This window comes from Pan paniscus, chromosome 4 (genome assembly GCF_029289425.2).
Source record: "Pan paniscus chromosome 4, NHGRI_mPanPan1-v2.0_pri, whole genome shotgun sequence".
Taxonomy (NCBI): domain Eukaryota; kingdom Metazoa; phylum Chordata; class Mammalia; order Primates; family Hominidae; genus Pan; species Pan paniscus.
The window spans coordinates 39,873,349-39,892,602 of NC_073253.2; the positions used below are offsets into that span (position 1 = coordinate 39,873,349).

The 19,254-nt window shown below is 36.5% G+C and overlaps 1 protein-coding gene across 3 annotated transcripts in view; it reads left to right on the plus strand.

The window, feature by feature from the left end:
• Nucleotides 1–19,254, plus strand: part of CERT1 (ceramide transporter 1) — a 139,015-nt gene that overhangs the window by 83,537 nt on the left and 36,224 nt on the right. For all 3 annotated transcript variants that reach the window (XM_008962816.5, XM_034959935.3, XM_034959934.3), the window contains 5 exons: nucleotides 1,644–1,751; nucleotides 2,627–2,765; nucleotides 8,697–8,780; nucleotides 11,104–11,261; nucleotides 17,035–17,127. In XM_008962816.5, coding sequence (XP_008961064.1) covers nucleotides 1,644–1,751; nucleotides 2,627–2,765; nucleotides 8,697–8,780; nucleotides 11,104–11,261; nucleotides 17,035–17,127 — 582 coding nt within the window. The remainder of the gene's footprint in view (nucleotides 1–1,643; nucleotides 1,752–2,626; nucleotides 2,766–8,696; nucleotides 8,781–11,103; nucleotides 11,262–17,034; nucleotides 17,128–19,254) is intronic.

Sequence of the window (19,254 nt, forward strand, 5' to 3'; positions counted from 1 at the left end):
TTTCCAATTAGAATAATATCATGGGTAAACCAATAGCTATATAGGAAATGTAATAGATTTTCAGGAATTAGACCACAGAGGCTATAAAATGTCAATGGATATATTTTCTATAACACATTGTATATAATTTTGTTTCCTAATATTAATCTTGAAATGTTTGTAACTTTAAATAATTTTTCATTGTAACCATAGGTTTGATACTAAAAATAATTAGATATTTTACCACTTGTTTATTGAGTAGAATTAAAATTAAATACAATGTAGCTTTTTGTTCCTTTGTTTTCACTGTTGATCTCTAAGTATTAAAAAAAAATTGATGTTTACTAAACCTACAGGTTTGTTTTCACCATTCAAATGAAGGAAAGCTGTTCAATATAAATACTTACCTAGAACCATAATAGTACAGAGGAGCAGGATTGAAATCAGTCAAACCATAATAGATATGATATATTGTCAAAGGATATAATACAGATGCCTTGGTTTTTCCACACAAGCATATTAATTCACTGTACTTTTTTGAGACTTGAGTTTTACTGTGTCACCCAGGCTGGTGTGAGTGCAGTGGCGTAATCTCGGCTCACTGCAACCTCCGCTTCCCGGGTTCAGGCGATTCTCCTGCCTCAGCCTTCTGAGTAGCCGGGATTACAGGTGCCCGCCACCATGCCCGGCTAATTTTTGTATTTTTAGTAGAGACAGGGTTTCACCATATTGGCCAGGCTGGTCTCAGACTCCTTACCTCAAGTGATCCGCCCACCTTGGCCTCCCAAAGTTCTGGGATTACAGGCATGCGTGAGCCACCGCGCCCGGCCTAATTCACCGTGCTTTTAAAAAGTAACAGTAGAAAATAATCAGAGATCCAAAATACCTGGTTTTAGTTACTTGGAAGTTCAAATGTTTTAATTTCTTTGTCTATATTGTTATATTGCATTTGTATTAGAGAAGGTAAGATATAAAATTTATGCTCTGAAGAGTATCATCCCCATCAGTTATCTTCCATGGGATGCTGACTTAACAGACCAGCAAAATTGGAAACTTCGTGCCATGAACTGTCGAGGTGGTTACAAAAATTTAAAAGATACAAGCTGCTTCCAGAAAGATCCAAGTCCAGTAGTAATAACAAAACACAAACTATTGTGAATGGTAAATGCTGTAATTGTGATGTGTTAAGAATGGGTGAGAATACATAAAATTACCATTTTGACCACTGTTAAGTGTACAGTTCTGTGGTATTAAGTACATTCACACTATTGTTCAACCGTCACCATCATCCATCTTCAGAGCTTTTTTATCTTCCCCAGCTGAAACTCTGTGTCCATTAAATAATAACTACCCATTCTTCTTTTCCCTGCCCCTGGTAACAACTATTCTACTTTCTGTCTATGAATTTGACTACTTTAGTTTTCCTATTATTAAACAGTCTTTGTGACCACTAGCCCAGCACATAGTAGGTATTCAATAAATTTCTAAATTAAATGGCATTTAGGAATTGAAAGGCATTGCTTATGTCAGTGGATTGACTATATATCTTATGTGCACCCAGACTGCCAATTGTTATAATAACCTTGTTAATTCATAGGAAACCTTTTGTTTTCTCAAGTATTTTTTATTTAAATTCTTCTCACATAGTTTACTTTTTTTTTTAGACTGAATCTGGGTATGGATCTGAATCCAGCTTGCGTCGACATGGCTCAATGGTGTCCCTGGTGTCTGGAGCAAGTGGCTACTCTGCAACATCCACCTCTTCATTCAAGGTGTGTAGTTAATGGATGCCTTAAGTTAAACAACATAAATTGAGTTTAGTATTGGATGTTGTGAACAGAACATATGTGATAATTTTTTGAACAAACTTTTTTATAGTATAATTTATTTGAAGTTATTAGAGAAGTACTTTTTAAGGTATAAAATAATAACTCATATAGATGAACACATGTCACTGATTTTATTTCATTCATTCATTAATGAGGTAAAATATAAAAAAACTGGTTCAAAGGAAAATCTGAAGAATACTGAAATGATTTGTGAATATGGGCAAAACTGGTCAGTATCCACAGATTAATAATCAGTGCTTCTGCACCAGACAAAATTCATTTGCATCTCTATGAACAAGAATTATTTATACTACTCAGTTTTTTACTAAAAGAGTTGTAAAATAGCTCAAATGCAGTGAAAGGCAAAAGTGTCTATATGATCAAATAAATAGTACTCTCCCAAGGGTACCATAAATGACAGCTCACCATTACTTTGAAAGGACACGAGTAATATTTTTTCCCATTTCAAAGTCTTTCACAGTTGTTCCACACAATTTTGTTTAATTTGAAAATATCAAATGTTATATTTGCAAACTGTCAGGTATTACTGCTTTCTTGTTTTCTGTAAAAAATAGGGCTTATTTATAAGTGATATCACGAGGTTATCATCATTCATAAGTGGCTTATCGCTATCAAGCCAATAGATTCATCAGTTTCAAGCCTATTCCTAGAAGTATTATATTGAACTAGACAGCTCTCCTTATCCCATGCCCTCAGTTATAAGGTGCAGACCTTAAAAGTTGATGAAATACCATAGGACCACATGAAATCCAGTTTTGTTTTACTTGAATTACATCCCCCTATTTTATGTTTTGCAGAAAGGCCACAGTTTACGTGAGAAGTTGGCTGAAATGGAAACATTTAGAGACATCTTATGTAGACAAGTTGACACGCTACAGAAGTACTTTGATGCCTGTGCTGATGCTGTCTCTAAGGATGAACTTCAAAGGGATAAAGGTTAATTAGGCTATTACCACTATTTTTACTTGGAGAATGAATGGATTAAAAGCCTCTTGATCTCAAAGGGTAATGTCTTTAAGTGATAAAGGTATTTATAGTCATTTTTTGCTGCAAACCCCCAGTGAAACAGATTTCAGTGTCCTTGTAACTTGGGTACTTCAGTTACACATACTAATTCATTTTGATCATCCATACCAGATGCCATTGAAGACCTTTATTTTATTTATTTACTTTTTTGTTGAGACATGGTTTCATTCTATCGCACAGGCTGGAGTTCAGTGGCACGATCATAGCTCACTGCAGCCTCAAACTCCTGGCCTCAAGCAATTCTCCCACCTCAGCCACCCAGGTAGCTAGGACTACAGGTGTGCGTCACCACACCCAGCTAATTTATTTTTCTATTTTTTATAGAGACGGGGGTCTCACTATGTTGGTCAGGTTGGTCTTGAACTCCTGGCCTCAAGCAATCTTCCCACTTCGGCCTACCAAAGTGCTGAGATTATAGGTGTGAGCCACCACACCAGGCAAAGACTTTCAAATGATACTCTTTATTCCATTAAAAAATGATATCTATTATCTTGGTAATATGGATCATTTCACATTATTATTATGTCTGATAAATTTACCCCATGATGAGTCTTAGAGGAGATAAGTATATGTTAAATCCTTCAGATCTGAAATCAACCAGTTGATCTCTTTCTCTTTCTCCCTCTCATTTCTCTTTTTCTCCCCTTCTCTTTTCTTTTTGCCTTTTCCTCTCTCTCTCTTTTTCTTTCTTTTTTTTTGAGACAGAGTCTCGCTCTGTCACCAGGCTGGAGTGCAGTCGCGTGATCTCGGCTCGCTGCAACCTCCGGCTCCCTGGTTCAAGTGATTGTCCTGCCTCAGCCTCCCAAGTAGCTGGGATTACAGGGACGTGCCACTATGCCCAGCTAATTTTTGTATTTTTAGTAGAGACGGGGTTTTGGCCAGGATGGTCTTAATCTCCTGACCTCATGATCTGCCCGCCTCGGCCTTCCAAAGTGCTGGGATTACAGGCCTGAGCCACCGCGCTCGGCCCCCTCTCTCTCTCAGTCTCTCCCTTTCTCTACCCTTTTTCTCATAGAAGAAGAATCAGTAATAGAAATGAAAATAATAATTGTATGTACATTTAAAAATAATTTTATTGAGTTCTTATTTAAAAGAAACAAGATATCTTCAATTAACTTTTAGTGTTAGGTTTATAGTTTAACTTTCCTTTGTTAGTGCCAAAAATACTGCTGATGTCAACATTGTTCTTCAGCTTTTTCACTTAATTTATTGTGATGGCAAAAATTAACTACTCTACCATTATTACCAAACAGGACTAAGTTCATCCCCAATATAACTAGGTGGCTTGACATGGTTTCATTTCTCTTTTTTATTAAATGTGTTTGATCTGGATCCAAGTTCTTTTTGTCTATTCTATATTCCCTTTTTCTGCCTTCTTTGGATGAAATTTTTTTCATATATATATAATTCCACTTTATCTCCTTTGTTGGCTTCTTAGGTATAACTCGTGGTTTTGTTATTTTAGTGGCTACTTTAAGGTTTATAGTTTGCATATTTAACTTACCACAGTCTGCCTTCAAGTAATATACCACTTTATGTGTAGTATCAGAACCTTCCAATAATGTAGTAGAATGTTCATTGCTCCCTGTGACCTTAAACTCCTGGGCTCAAGTGATCCTCCTGCCTCAACTTCCGAAACTGGCTAGGACTACAGGCATACACCGTCATATCTGGTTAATTTTTAAATTTTTTGTAGAGATGAGGTCTCGCTATGTGGCCCAGGCTGGTCTTTAAACTCCTGGCCTCAAGGGATTCTCCCACCTCAACTGCCCAAAGTACTAGAATTACAGGCTTGAGCCATTGTGCCTGGCCTTGAAGTTCTATTTGTTAATATAAAAGCTTTTATTAAAGGTTTTGGTTCGTTAATGTGTGATTTTTTTTTTCCCCTCTAAAAATAGAAAACACCTGAACTTCTGTTTCTCCTTCATTAAAAAAGTATACCTTTTAATCAATTTAAATGTTACAGATTAGCTTTAAACAAAAACAGGATACATATAGAATATGATGCCTTGTTTATCTTAATGGTCCATACCAATAGTGTATAGTATTAGAAGGACAAAAGTGATGGTGGAAAAAGTGGAAGTTGGAATGCAGTGATAACCAGGTTGTGTAGATGATTTGAAAAATAATAATAGACATTACACGGAATCTTTTCTGCTACATGTTTAAATAAATAGCAAATTGAAGACTGATGTATTAGTTTGCTAGGGCTGCCATATCAAAGTACCACAGACTGGGTGGCTTAAACAACAGATTTATTTTCTCACAGTTCTGAGATAAAGGTATTGGCAGGGTTGGTTTCTTCTGAAGGCCATGAAGGAAAAACCTGTTCCACGCCTCTCTCCTTGGCTTATAGGTAGCCTCCCTGTATCTTCACATCATCATCTTTCCCTTTGTATGTGTCTGTGTCCAAATTTCTTCTGCATATTGTACAGTCATAGTGGATTAGTGCCCATCCTAATGACCCCATGTTAACTTAATTACTGCTTTACAAACCTTGTCTCCAAATAACAGCCATATTCTAAGGTACTGGAGATTAAGGACTTCAACATATGAATTTCTGAGACACAATTCAGCCCATAACAACTGATTTCCCTACAAATGTTATTTGTGAGATACTGACTGATTGATTGATCCTTTGATTTTTATTTGATACTGGGTCTCCCTCTGTCACCCAGGCTGGAGTGCAGTGGCACAATCTTGGCTCACTGCAACCTCCGCCCCCCAGGCCCAAGCAGTCCTCCCACCTCAGCCTTCCCAAGTAGTTGGGACTACAGATGTGCACCACCATGCCCAGATAATTGTTGTATTTTTTGTAGAGATAGGGTTTTGCCATGTTGCCCAGGCCTGTCTCAAACTCCTGAGCTCAAGCAGTCTGCTTGCCTCTGCCTCCCAAAGTGCTGGGATTACAGGCATGAGCCACCACGCCCAGCCTGAAAAAACTATTTTGTGTCTGTTTTGGAGGTGGAAGGTTATGGTAAAGGGGTAGTTTGAGAGGAAGATTTAATGTGCTGGTGGCTGAGAAATATTTGGGTGGCAAAAATAAATAGATGTCTGGCTGATATTGTAATCATCTCGGGGAGCTTTAAAAAAGAAATAATTGTATCATACCCTTCACCATAGTCTCACTAAACCAGAATATTCAGGGGTTGAGGGGAGAGAGAGAGATTAACGTTTTGTTCTTTAAAAGTTCCTTGATAGGTAGATAATCAAAAGTTCCTTGATATGTGGATACCCTCTCTAGTAGAAGTATGAGCTAGCATTATAAACAAGCCTTCTGAAGGCAGAAGGAAAGCACAGCAGAAAGGGGAAAACAAATACTGTATAGAAGGCTTTTGAGTTTTCCAAGAAAACAACTCCTTTAAATTGTGAGAATAGGTCAAATCTAGAGCAAATGAAATGTCTCCTGCTTCTGTAGAAAAGAATGCATGAAGGTAGAATTGAAGAGTGAGTAACAGACTGTTTTAACTTTTCATTGATATGATGCAAAAAAGTAGGGAAATTTGAAAAGGCCCCAGGAAGTAAGGATCTCAAAAGGTACTTGAAGGTCATCTTTATGGGATTATGCCAGGGGACTAATTTAGGAATAGTCGTATTATAACTTCAACTGATGGTCAGCATGGTTTTTTATCTGAGTATGGTTTAAAAATAATGTATCTAAAGACATTCCACAGCATATTTATTGAGCATATGAGATCTTACTCATCTTTGTATTTTCACTGGTAATCAAGATATGCTCATATTGAAGTCTGTAGGAATGATGGAAGTGGAAAAGAAAAAGAATTGAATATTGAGATCACAGCCAGGTAGAAATGAATACAGGGTCTTAATAGATAATAGTTTATGATTTGTAAGAGTTGTTATAGATGATTGGCAACATTTTCAAGTGATTATTAAAAAATGAAATAGTCCAGTAATTAGAAAATGGCAGTACAGAAGATTTTCCATGGTGATTCCTACCATTTAATCAAAGGAGGGAAATAAGGTATCGAATTGGGCTCTGCATCCATAAAAAAGACAGCTAAGATAGATGAGATGTTCCTTATAGAGCCACGGTGCTCCTGATGTAAAAAGATACATGCAGTAAGTAAGACATTAGTTTAAAATGTAGATTCCTTCTTTATAAAGGGAGTTCCTCAAAAGATAAAGGAGCCATGTAGGCTGGGTGCAGTGGCTTACACCTGTAATCCCAGCATTTTGAGAGGCAGAGGTGGGCAGATTGCTTGAGCTCAGGAGTTTGAAACCGGCCTGGGCAACATGGCAAAACCTCATCTCTACAAAAATTAGCTGGGCTGGTGGTGTGCACCTGTGTTCCCAGCTGCTCAAGGGGCTGAGTAGGATTGCTTGAGCCTGGGAGGTGGAGGTTGCAGTGAGCTGAGATTGTGCCACTGCACTCCAGCCTGGGCAACAGAGCCAGACCCTGTCTCACAAACAAGAAGAAGAAGCCACAAAAAGCTTGATAAAAGCAGCAAATAATGTTGGGAACTAAGATGCAGGAATTTGCATTATGAGTGGAATGCGTAGTACAGAGAATTAAAGCATGTGACGTAGTAGTAAAAGGGATAGCACATAGAAGAAAGAGGTATGTTAAAGTAGAACAAGAGAGATTCTGTTTTTGTCTGGAATTAGAGAAAAGGGATGCCTGGATACAGATACACCCTGGGATGAATGAAAATTGATATCATGGTCAGGAGATTGAGACCGGATTCCTGGCTAACATGGTCAAACCCCGTCTCTACTAAAAATACAAAAAATTAGCCAGGCATGGTGGCAGGCGCCTGTAGTCCCAGCTACTCGGGAGGCTGAGGCAGGAGAATGGTGTGAACCCGGGAGGTGGAGCTTGCAGTGAGCCGAGATCGCGCCACTGCACTCCAGCCTGGGCGACAGATCGAGACTCCGTCTCAAAAAAAAAAAAAAAAGTCGATATCATATCTGCAAGTCATTATATTTTCCTTGCACATCAGAAATAGTATATATAAGAACTCTCGCCTGGGTGTGGTCACTCACACCTGTAATCCCAGCACACTGGGAGGCCGAGGTGGGCGGATCATGAGGCCAGGAGTTTCGAAACCAGCCTGGCCAACATAGTGAAACCCCTTCTCTACTAAAAATACAAAAATATTAGCTGGCTGTGGTGGCACGCACCTGTAGTCCCAGCTACTTGGGAGGCTGAGGTGGAAGAATTGCTTGAACCTAGGAGGCAGAGGTTGCAGTGAGCCGAGACCATGCCATTGCACTCCAGCCTGGGTGACAGAGTGAGACTCCATCTACAAAAAAAAAAAAAAAGAACAACTCTTAGAGGCAAGCTAAGGTGTCTTCTGCATAGAAGGTACCCTTATAGTCCTGTTCAGCCCTTCTGGTCCTCTTACAGAGTGGAAATGGCCCCATGGAAGGGAGCAAGAGATAGGAAGACTACAGGGTGAAATAATTCATAACTCAGTAACCTTCCCTTACACAAATGAGAGTGAATATGGTTTAAAAATAATGTATCTAAAGACATTCCACATATTTGGGTGGCAAAAATAAATAGATGGCTGATATTGTAATCATCTCGGGGAGCTTTAAAAAGAAATAATTGTATCATACCCTTCTCCATAGTCTCACTAAATGAGAATATTCAGGGGTTGAGGGGAGAGAGAGAGATTAAGATTTTGTTCTTTAAAAGTTCCTTGATAGGTAGATATTTATTGAGCATACCTTGATTACCAGTGAAAATACAAAAATGAGTAAGACTTCATACTCAGAATCAGAATCCAGAGTAAAATGACTCAGTTGAACATAAGAATAGACATTAATTTCTATTTCTTTTCATCCTAATTTCCTTAAATATATTTTATTTAGTGGTAGAAGATGATGAAGATGACTTTCCTACAACGCGTTCTGATGGTGACTTCTTGCATAGTACCAACGGCAATAAAGAAAAGTGTAAGTAATACATTTTTCCCCTCAGCTGGATAAAATATACTTTCAGAAGTTATGTAACAACTCACAAGAAATAATTACCTGATTGAGTAATTTTTTAAAAAGCAATAGAACTGGTGGAATCCAAGTGAAAATATCTTCCAAGGCATGCAGGTAAAAATCACATTCTGACATTATGTAATAATGGTAACTTTTACATAAGGATGTCCAGCTGTCCCAGCATCATTTGCTGAAAAGACAGTTTTTTTCCCTTGTCTTGGCACTTTCGTGAAAATCTGATAGACTGTAAATGCGAGGGTTTATTTCTGGATTCTCAGTTCTGTTGAGTTGATGTACGTGCGTATTCTTATTAAGAAAATATAAGCTTTAAAAAAGCTTTATTGAGATATAATTGACATACCATTTAAAGTGTATAATTTGATAAATTTGGATATTTTCGTGAAACTATCAACACAATCAAGATAGTTAACATTTATATCACCTTCAAAAGTTTTCTCCATCCCCTTTGTCATTCCTCTCTCCCCCATTCCTGAATAGCCACTGATCTATTTTCTGATACTATAGATTAGTTTGCATTTTCTATAATCTAATATAAATGGACTCATACAGTATGTATTCTTTTTTTGCCTGGCTTTTTTCTTAGTTTGAGATTCATCATTATTGTTGCATGTATCAGTAGTTCAGTTCTTCTCATAGCTCAGTAGTATTTTATTGTATAGATATACCATAGTTTGTGTATCTAGTCATTCATTGGTGGACATTTGGGTCGGTTACAGTTTTGACTATTACAAATAAAACTGCTATGAGCATTCATATACAATTCTATTCATGGAAATTTATTGTATTTATTTTGGGTAAATACCTAGGAGTAGAATGTTCTAATCATATGGCGGGTGTGGGTGTGTTTAATTTTTAAAGAAACTGCCAAACTGTTTTTTACCAGCCACATATGAGAGTCCCAGTTCCTCCATATCCGCACCAACACTTAATATGGTCAGTCTTCAAATTTCAGTCATTCTAATAGGTGTGTAGGGATATGTCATTGTGGTTTTAATTTGCATTTCCATATTAACTAGTGATATTAAGCACCTTTTCATGTTTTTAGTTGCCATTTATATCTGCTCTTTGGTGAAGTGTGTGTTCACATTTTTTGCTCATGTTGGGGTTGGTGATTATTATTATTGTTATTATTATTATTATTTTGAGACAGAGTTTCCCTCTTGTTACCCAGGCTGGAGTGCAGTATGGTGATCTCAGCTCACCGCAACCTCCACCTCCCGGTTTCAAGTGATTGTCCTGCTTCAGCCTCCTGAGTAGCTGGGATTACAGGCATGCGCCACCACACCCAGCTAATTTTGTATTTTTAGTGGAGACGGGGTTTCTCCATGTTTCTCAGGCTGGTCTCGAACTCCCAGCTTCAGGTGATCCGCCCGCCTTGGCCTCCCAAAGTGCTGGGATTACAGGCGTGAGCCACCGCGCCCAGCCAGTGTTTATTATTAATGAGCTTTGAGGTTACTTCATATATTCTGGATAGAAGTCTTTATTAAATATATGCCACACAAGATTTTCTCCCAGTTTGTGGCTTATCTCTTTATCCTCTTAACAGTGTTTTCAAGAGCAGAAATTTTACATTTTGATTTAAGTTTCACAATTTGTTCTTTGATGGATTATACCTTTACTGTCATATCTCTAATCGTTTTTAAAGTCAAAATTGACATTATTTCATTTATAATTATTCTACTAGAATGATTTCTTAACTATAGAATATTATGCTTTCTTGTTTGCATCTTTGAGTTTTAAGATTTTTTGTTTAATTCAAAAGCTAACCATGAATTAAAATGATAAAATTGAAACATAAAAGGCATTGAGTTTAAGTGCATTGGTCCTGGATTTAAATTTGTATGTTTATTTTTAAATTGTATATTATTTTATTAGATTCTTTAGTTTATCTTCAGATTTTTTTTAATTCTAGGCTTTTCAAAATAATAAGGTAGTTCTTGCCATAATTAGGTCCTACTCTAAGCTGTCAGAATGTTATTGTTAAAGTATTGCTCCTCCTACCATTTGATTAATTGGGTGCAGCACAGCAAATAAATTTCAGGAAACAGAATCTAGAAAAAAAGGACTTGAAAGTACATATGCTGCCACGAAGCTTCTTTGCTTATAGAGCTTGGATAGGAGATTTTTAAATGTTGGCCTACAGGAGGAAAATTAAAATCCCAAAACCTGCTCTGACTTGCTAATTTTCTAAACATTTTCTAATCTTAAATTGTGATGAATTATTTCCTCGTTAGAGATATTTTCAGTGAATAATTTTCATTTTCAGTATTTCCACATGTGACACCAAAAGGAATTAATGGTATAGACTTTAAAGGGGAAGCGATAACTTTTAAAGCAACTACTGCTGGAATCCTTGCAACACTTTCTCATTGTATTGAACTAATGGTTAAACGTGAGGACAGCTGGCAGAAGAGACTGGATAAGGTAAGACTAGGTTTTTTTCCTTTTAAAAATAATCACATTTAAGTTTTATGTATTGTTTGAATATTTAAAACAAGCTAACTTCTTAGGGAAGAATCTTGGGTTGATAGAAATAGCAGATGATACTACTACTCTGAAGCTTTATGGGCATCCTAAACTCATTTGCCTAACAAGATTCACCAATTACTTGTTTAGTTACTATGCAGTATGCTTTCTTGAAAGATTTAATATAAAAGTTTTTGTGATGATGTTAGTAATGCTTTGGAATAGAAGTGTTGAGCCATTTAACATTACACACCTTTAGGTGTATGATGTATGAAACTGCATTTAAGGCATATGAACTAACTTATATGCCAATTTACAAAGTTAAACATTTACTTATTATAGTAATACTCATGTATTTTTTCCATGGTCAGTGATACCATTTAACATACATTATGTTGTTTGAGCATTTGCCCTATGTTCACATTTTCCCACCTTTGTTTAAATTGCAGCACTGATAATATTATAGTATGACTCTTTAGTTTCTAGTGTGAAGCATGGCTCAGTGGATTTGTTAAGTAGGAAAACTTCTATTTATAATTCAGCTTTAGAATAATAGTAAAATGTTAGAGTTGAAACATACCTTAAAGTTCTAGTCCAATGCCGCCATTTTATAGAAGAAGGAATTGAGGCCCAGAGGCTTGTCAAAAGGTGAAAAGTAATAGAGTTAGAGGCATTTTTCTCTATTCTTTTATATATCAGCTCTGGATGCCAGATTAGACATCAGCCAGAATCATATTCATTCTGAGTTATATTGCTTGCAGAGTTTGAAGGCCTTTGAATTTGAGCGGGACACTAAGGAAAGCAATGATAGCACTATGTGTTTAGGAAGGTTCCCATGTTTTAGAAGAAAAGAGAGCTGTTCAGAATGCACAAGTGCAGGTGAGAGTAAGCCATTTTGATTAGGAATATGTCTTCTTTTAAAATAGGTAATGAAAACATCCTTTTAAGGTATAGAAAATTTATTATCATTCTGGAGCCAAACTATTATTATCTTCAAAGATTTCAACTCTATACTCAGTGTGGATCAAATTGAATTATTAGAAGAGTCCCTGTTCACAAAAAAAAAACAATGTATTGAAAAACAGGACAACTCCCTAAATACATTAGACTAATGGTTCAAGATTATCATTCAGCTAGTCCAGACTAGCTTATTTCCAACTTTTTGGCAACTTTCTCTCTCTTTAGTCTCTTTTTCCTTCACTAAGGGATCATATTCTTTGGTCATATACTCTAACCACATTGCCTAAAATAATTTCTTTTAAACCTTTGCACATTATATACCACTTCCTGATTATTTTAGCATTCAAGTTTATTTGCCATGTTGAAAAGGGGAGATAGATTTTTGATTGCTTTCAGCATTGTTAATCTTACCAGTTCCCTTTCTTTATTGGGTAGCAATGAGCAGAGCAAACCAAAGATCTGCGGGAAAAAACCACTTTTGTTGCTTCTCCATGCAACACTCTCCACCAAAGAACAGCCAGAAAAGATGGCAGTATTGGTTAAAATCTGGACACTACTGTGTTTTATAGTCTTCTTACAGATCTATCTGATGTCAAATTTTATTAACCTTTTCCACTGTAATTTTTTCTCAAGGTTGAAATAACTGGATCCCAGTTACATTTTACATGGAATGTAAGTGTGTGTGTATTTGCACATGTGTGTACACACAGTATGTGTGTGTTCATATTTATATACATAATATATGCAGGGTATGTGTGTATTTATTGGTAAGCAACTCTATTCAAGAACTTTCTAATCTTTTGTATGTAGAGTGTGTGTGTGTGTGTGTGTATATATATATATACACACTAAAGACTAGAAAGTTCTTAAATAGAGAAAGTTGTTTATCAACAAATACGTCTTTCAGGTAATTCTTAGAATTGAGAAAGAAAGTACAATGATAACAATATGGTTTCACTGAAATTGTTTCATTCAGGTGTGTGCCCGCTGTGTGCTTGACTCTAAGCTAGGAATGGGAAAACAGTGATGAGCAGGAAATAGTCTCTCAAGGGGCTTAAAATCTAATGAGAGCAATTAAATAGGTGATAATAACAGCTATTTAATAATAGAATTGTCTATATTATACTTTTATGTAGATTTATAATGTCAGTTCCAGGATTCTTTCAGCTAATTGAAAATACTATTTTGTAGTGATGATTTTTATTGGTTACCTATAATAATAATGATCCTTTCCACTGTAGAAGAAGTCTACTTAATTGTTAGCCAGTCATGTCCAGGAAGACCAAAAATTCTAAAATTAGGTAATTATGGTTAACAGTGTTAATAAGAGATAACCTGTTCATTGAAGATACATTTTCTTACATTATTAGATTCACAGGTGTGTACTTTTACATACATTTTCACTTTCCTGTAAGTCTTTAATATTATTGCTGTGCTGTGCATTTTTGTTTTATTGATTTAAAATTAATACATAACATACATACAATGAAGTGTACCAATCTTAAGTATACTACCTGATTTTTTTAACGTTTGTATACACCCCTTAACCATAGACAGATCAAGATATATAACTTTTCTAGCACCCTAGAAGGTTCCTTCATGCTCCTTCCTATTCCATATCATACCACCACCCCAAGAGGTGATCATATGGTTTTAACCTATGTCATTATAGATTAGTTTTGCCTGTTCTGGAACAACATACAAATGGAATCATACAGTATACTTTTGAGTCAGGCCTTCTCTTTCCTTCAACATTGACTGTGAGATTCATTCATGTTGTTATATTTAATAGTAGTTTATTCTTTTTTATTGCTATACACTATTTTATTGTATAACTTTTTATTGTATGACTTCAATTTGCTTATCTATTTTCCTGTTGGTGGACATTTAGGTTTTTTTCATTTTTTGGCTATCACGAATGAAACTGCTATGAGAGTTCTTGGAGCATATCTTTAGGTATATTTCTCATACCTTGGAGTAGACTTCTTGATTCATAGGGGTATATGCTTAACTTTAGTGGATACTGATGATTTTCCAAAGTGATTAAATTAATATTTCTACCAGCAATGGGTGAGGATTCCAATTATTTTTAATTCTTGACAGCATTTTGGTATTGTTAGGGATGTGTGGGTGTTGTTGATGTTGTTCACTCTTGACTACTTGGTATTGTGTGTGTGTGCGTCTGTGTGTGTGTGTGTGTATAGGTGTTGGTGTTGTTTGATTTTGGGGACAGTCTTTCTTTTTTTGAGAGACAGGGTCTCACTGTGTTGTCCAGGCTGAAGTGCAATGACTATTCACAGGCACAGCCATTAGTATACTACAGCCTTGAACTCCAGGGCTCAGGTGATCCTCCTGCCTCAGCCTCCTGAATGACGAGGACTACAGGCACATGCCACTGCACCTGGCTTAGTCATTCTGGTGGATCTGTAGTCCCATTTTCTCTTTAGTACACAAAAATCAATTAATGAAATCTTTGGGTCTAATGAACCCATTGATTCATTGATTTCCACTGTCTTTAACGCTGATGTGGTATTTAGAAGTAGTTTGCTTTGTGTGAGTTCAGTTTAGACTTTAGCCATTAAGTACAGTGATACACTGCATAACGACATTTCCATCAGTGATGGACCACATGTACAACTGTGGTCCCATAACATGATAATGGAGCTGAATAATTCCTTTTGCCTAGTGACATCTTGATGATCCTGACCCTGTGTAGGCCTAGGCTAATGTGTGTGTTGTCTCTTAGTTTATAACAAAAAAGTTTAAAAAGTTAAAAAAAATAAATTTTTTAAAAAATAGAAAAATGTTTGTAGAATACAGTATAAAGAAAATATTTTTGTGCTGCTGTACAATGTTTATGTTTTAAGATATCTTATTACAAAAGACTCAAAAAGTTTAAAAAATTAAAAAGTTTATAAAGTAAAAGTTACAGTAAGCTAAGGTTGTTATTGAAGGAAGAACATTTTTAAATAAATGTAGTGTAGCCTAAGTATGCAGTGTTAAAAGTTTACAGTGGTGTGCAGTAATGTCCTACGCCTTCACATTCATTCACTACTCACTCACTGACTCACCCTGAGGAACTTCAAATCCTGCAAGCTCCATTCATAAGTGCCCTGTGCAAGTATACTGTTTTTTATCCTTTATATCATATTTTTCCTGTGCCTTTTCTATGTTTAGATTCACAAATACTTAACCATCATGTTAAAATTGCCTACAGTATTCAGTGCAGTCATATGTTGTAAATGTTTATAGCCTAGATGTGTAGTAGGCTATACCATCTAGGTTTATATAAGTACACTCTATGATGTTTATACAAGAATTAAGTCGTCAGTGACACATTTCTCAGACTGTATCCCCATGGTGAACTAACATGTGACAGTAAATTCATGTGGCTTTCACTAGCCTTCTTTAGATCACAAGCATAATCTGTTCTCTTATGATTTTTGATGATCACGCTCTTCAGAGTAGTGTTTTTTTGGGAATAAGGGGAAATAGGAAGAGCTGTTTACATTTCCTGTAGCCAGAGTGACCATGAATCCTGGTTTGACCAAGGCAGTTCTTAATTCAGCAAGATTATTACTAACATTCCCTTTCGCTTTCAAAAGTGTGGTGCTTACATTACCCAATAGGGGGACCAAGCAAATCAGTGTTTTAGAAAATGGAATTTGGACAAGGTAAAAAAAAGAAAGAAAAGAAAAAAGCCATGTATGACTATTTGAAATGAGGAAATAAAAGCATTAGATTATTTACAAACATACTGGACTCCAGTATCAGTTTTGACCCAGTGAACCCCATTGTTGTGGAAATAAGTTTTATATGGGACCAACCTTTGTTATTTTAAGTGTTGACCGTGGGTCTTTTAACCTTTTAGAGCTATAGGCCCTATCATTAAAAGGAGAGTGTTAAAATACATAACTAAAGTCTTTTTCAACCCTAAAATACAGTCTTAAGCAGCAGTGAGAAAGTATAAGAAGGTTTTCTTTCTTAGAATATCTTTTTAGCATTCATTGATGCCACCTACTGAGTTCTTTTCTGGTATTACTTGCTGTTTTTCTTCATACCAAAATAAATGTATCTCTTAACTGGGGTTGGTGGGAAGGGGAAGTATAAGAATGTATAGTAGGTATTTTTCAGGTGCTAATTTACCTGGTTTTTTTTTTTCTTTTCTTTTTAAGTATACATGCAGTTACTTAACCATTTAAACACATAACCTACTTTTAAGGTGATTTTAGTGGTGATTTAACTCGTAGGTTGTGGCCGGGTGCAGTGGCTCACACCTGTAATCCCAGCACTTTGGGAGGCTGAGGAGGGTGGATCACGAGGTCAGGAGTTCGAGAAAAGCCTGGCAAACATAGTGAAACCCCATCTCTACTAAAAATACCAAAATTAGCTGGGTGTGATGGCACAAGCCTGTAATCCCAGCTACTTGGGAGGCTGAGGCAGGAGAATTGCTTGAACCCAGGAGGCGGAGGTTGCAGTGAGCCGAGACCATGCCATTGCACTCCAGCCTGGGTGACAGAGCAAGACTCCGTCTCAAAAAATACATACATACATACATACATACATACATAAATAGTAGGTTGTAAGTAATTTATAGCCTAGAGAAAAGTGTTTTCTTGGGCAGAATAATACTCTTATTTTTCACAGGAGTGGAATTTTTTTGTGTCAAATTGTAAAATTTCAGTGAAATGTAGAGGAATTCCACCTAAAAGACTTCATTGTAATTAAAATGCCTGCCTCAAATTACAGATTTTTCACTTCTTTTTAATAGGAAACTGAGAAGAAAAGAAGAACAGAGGAAGCATATAAAAATGCAATGACAGAACTTAAGAAAAAATCCCACTTTGGAGGACCAGATTATGAAGTATGAATTTATATTTTGATCTTAGAGAAACACATAGGTCATGTCTATCACAAAAGTGATTTTTTAATAATACTCTTGTAACCTTTAAATATTCTAAATATATAATTTTTTCCTCAGTGTTTATGTTAATTCAGTGTATATTTCATGATATATAAATGCCAGGCATGCTCAAATATATATTTCTTATTGCCTACAAAGTTTAGGCTTCAAAAGGCTTAGTATTAGGCCTGTTCACTTGATAGGACAAATTTTTATCTCCCCTGTAAAGATGATCATTTTTAATGTTATCTACTTTTTTTTTTTTTAACATAAAAGCAAGCTATAAAGGAAAAATCTGAGTACTTTGCAGACAAAAGATTTTAGTCTGTACTATACTGTGAGATCTTTTTTTTTTTTTTTTTTTTTTTTTTTTTGAGACCGAGTCTCGCTGTGTCACCCAGGCTGGAGTGCAGTGGTGCGATCTCGGCTCACTGCAAGCTCCGCCTCCCGGGTTCACGCCATTCTCCTGCCTCAGCTGCCCTAGTAGCTGGGACTACAGGCGCCCGCCACCATGCCTGGCTAATTTTTTTGTATTTTTAGTAGAGACGGGGTTTCACCATGTTAGCCAGGATGGTCTCGATCTCCTGACCTCGTGATCCGCCCGCCTCAGCCTCCCAAAGTGCTGGCATTACAGGCGTGAGCCACCCCCCGCCCGGCCTACTGTGAGATCTTATCCATAGCTGAACATAAAACTGTTCTAATTGTCTTTGTTTGAAAATGTCTGAAACCAGCTTTTTTCTCCTTGTGTTTATTTGTTAAGCAGGTAATAAAATCTCCTTCTCCATGTATATACACACATACATTAAAATCTTATAAGCTTTCTATATTAAGAGAAAAAAATGTGTAAGAAATATATTTGGTAATTGCCATTAAACAATGTTGAGGCTAGTGCACTGGCTCACATCTGTAATCCCAGCACTTTGAGAGGCCAAGGCAGGAGGATTGCTTGAGGCCAGGAGTTCAAGACCAACCTGGACAGCATAGCAAGACTTCATCTCTATAAAATAAAATACAAAAATTATCTGGGTATAGTGGCACATGCCTGTAGTCCCAGCTACTGAGGAGCCCAAGACTGCAGTGAGCTACGATTGCACCACTCCACTCCAGGCTGGGTGACAGAGCGAGACTTTGTCTCTTTAAAAAAAAAAAAACGTGTTGGCCAGCACAGTGGCTCACACCTGTAATCTCAGCACTTTGGGAGGCTGAGGCGGGGGGATCACAAGGTCAAGAGCTCGAGACCAGCCTGGCCAATATGGTGAAACCCCGTCTCTACTAAAAAAAATGCAAAAATTAGCCAGGCGTGGTTGTGAGTGCCTGTTGTCCCAGCTACTCGGGAGGCTGAGGCAGGAGAATCACTTGAACCCGGGAGGCAGAGGTTGCAGTGAGCCGAGATCGTGTCACTGCGCTCCAGCCTGGGCAACAGAGCGAGACTCCGTCTCAAAAAAAAAAGTGTTGATATTTCTGAAATGAGCAGTTTAAAAATGGGGTATCAAGGAGTACCACTGAGGTGGAACAGAAGAATAAAATAGTTGTAGTTATATTTATGAAAACAGAAGAATTTTTTCTTGCTACTTTTGCTCTAGAAAGGAAAACTAAACAGCTGCTCTGCTGTTGCTGAATTTTTTTGCATTGGAATCAATTTCCAACTGTGAGAGTGCATTCTGATGAGACTTAAATTGTAATATTTTTAAATTATTCTCAATTTATCCCTTCTAAAATGTATTAAAATTACATAATTAGCTATCCTCTGAGGTTTTAATATGAGGTATTATAATGATGATTTTTGTTTTGAAACTAAACAAATTATTTTGCTATTTTAGGATTATTATTTTGGAAGAAATACCAACTTTTTAAAGTACCTTATTTTTTAATATTATAAATAAAATGTATATTCATTATAGGAAGATTGTACAAAATACAAATAAGCCAATAAAGCCCATGTTTTAAATTTAACAATATATGGTACAGTTTATCATCTACCAGCAGTATGTAAGTATAATTTGTGTACATATTTATCTCTGCTTCCATCAACACAACAATATTATAGTCGTATGGGTTTTAGACACTTAATTCAAACTATGACTCTTT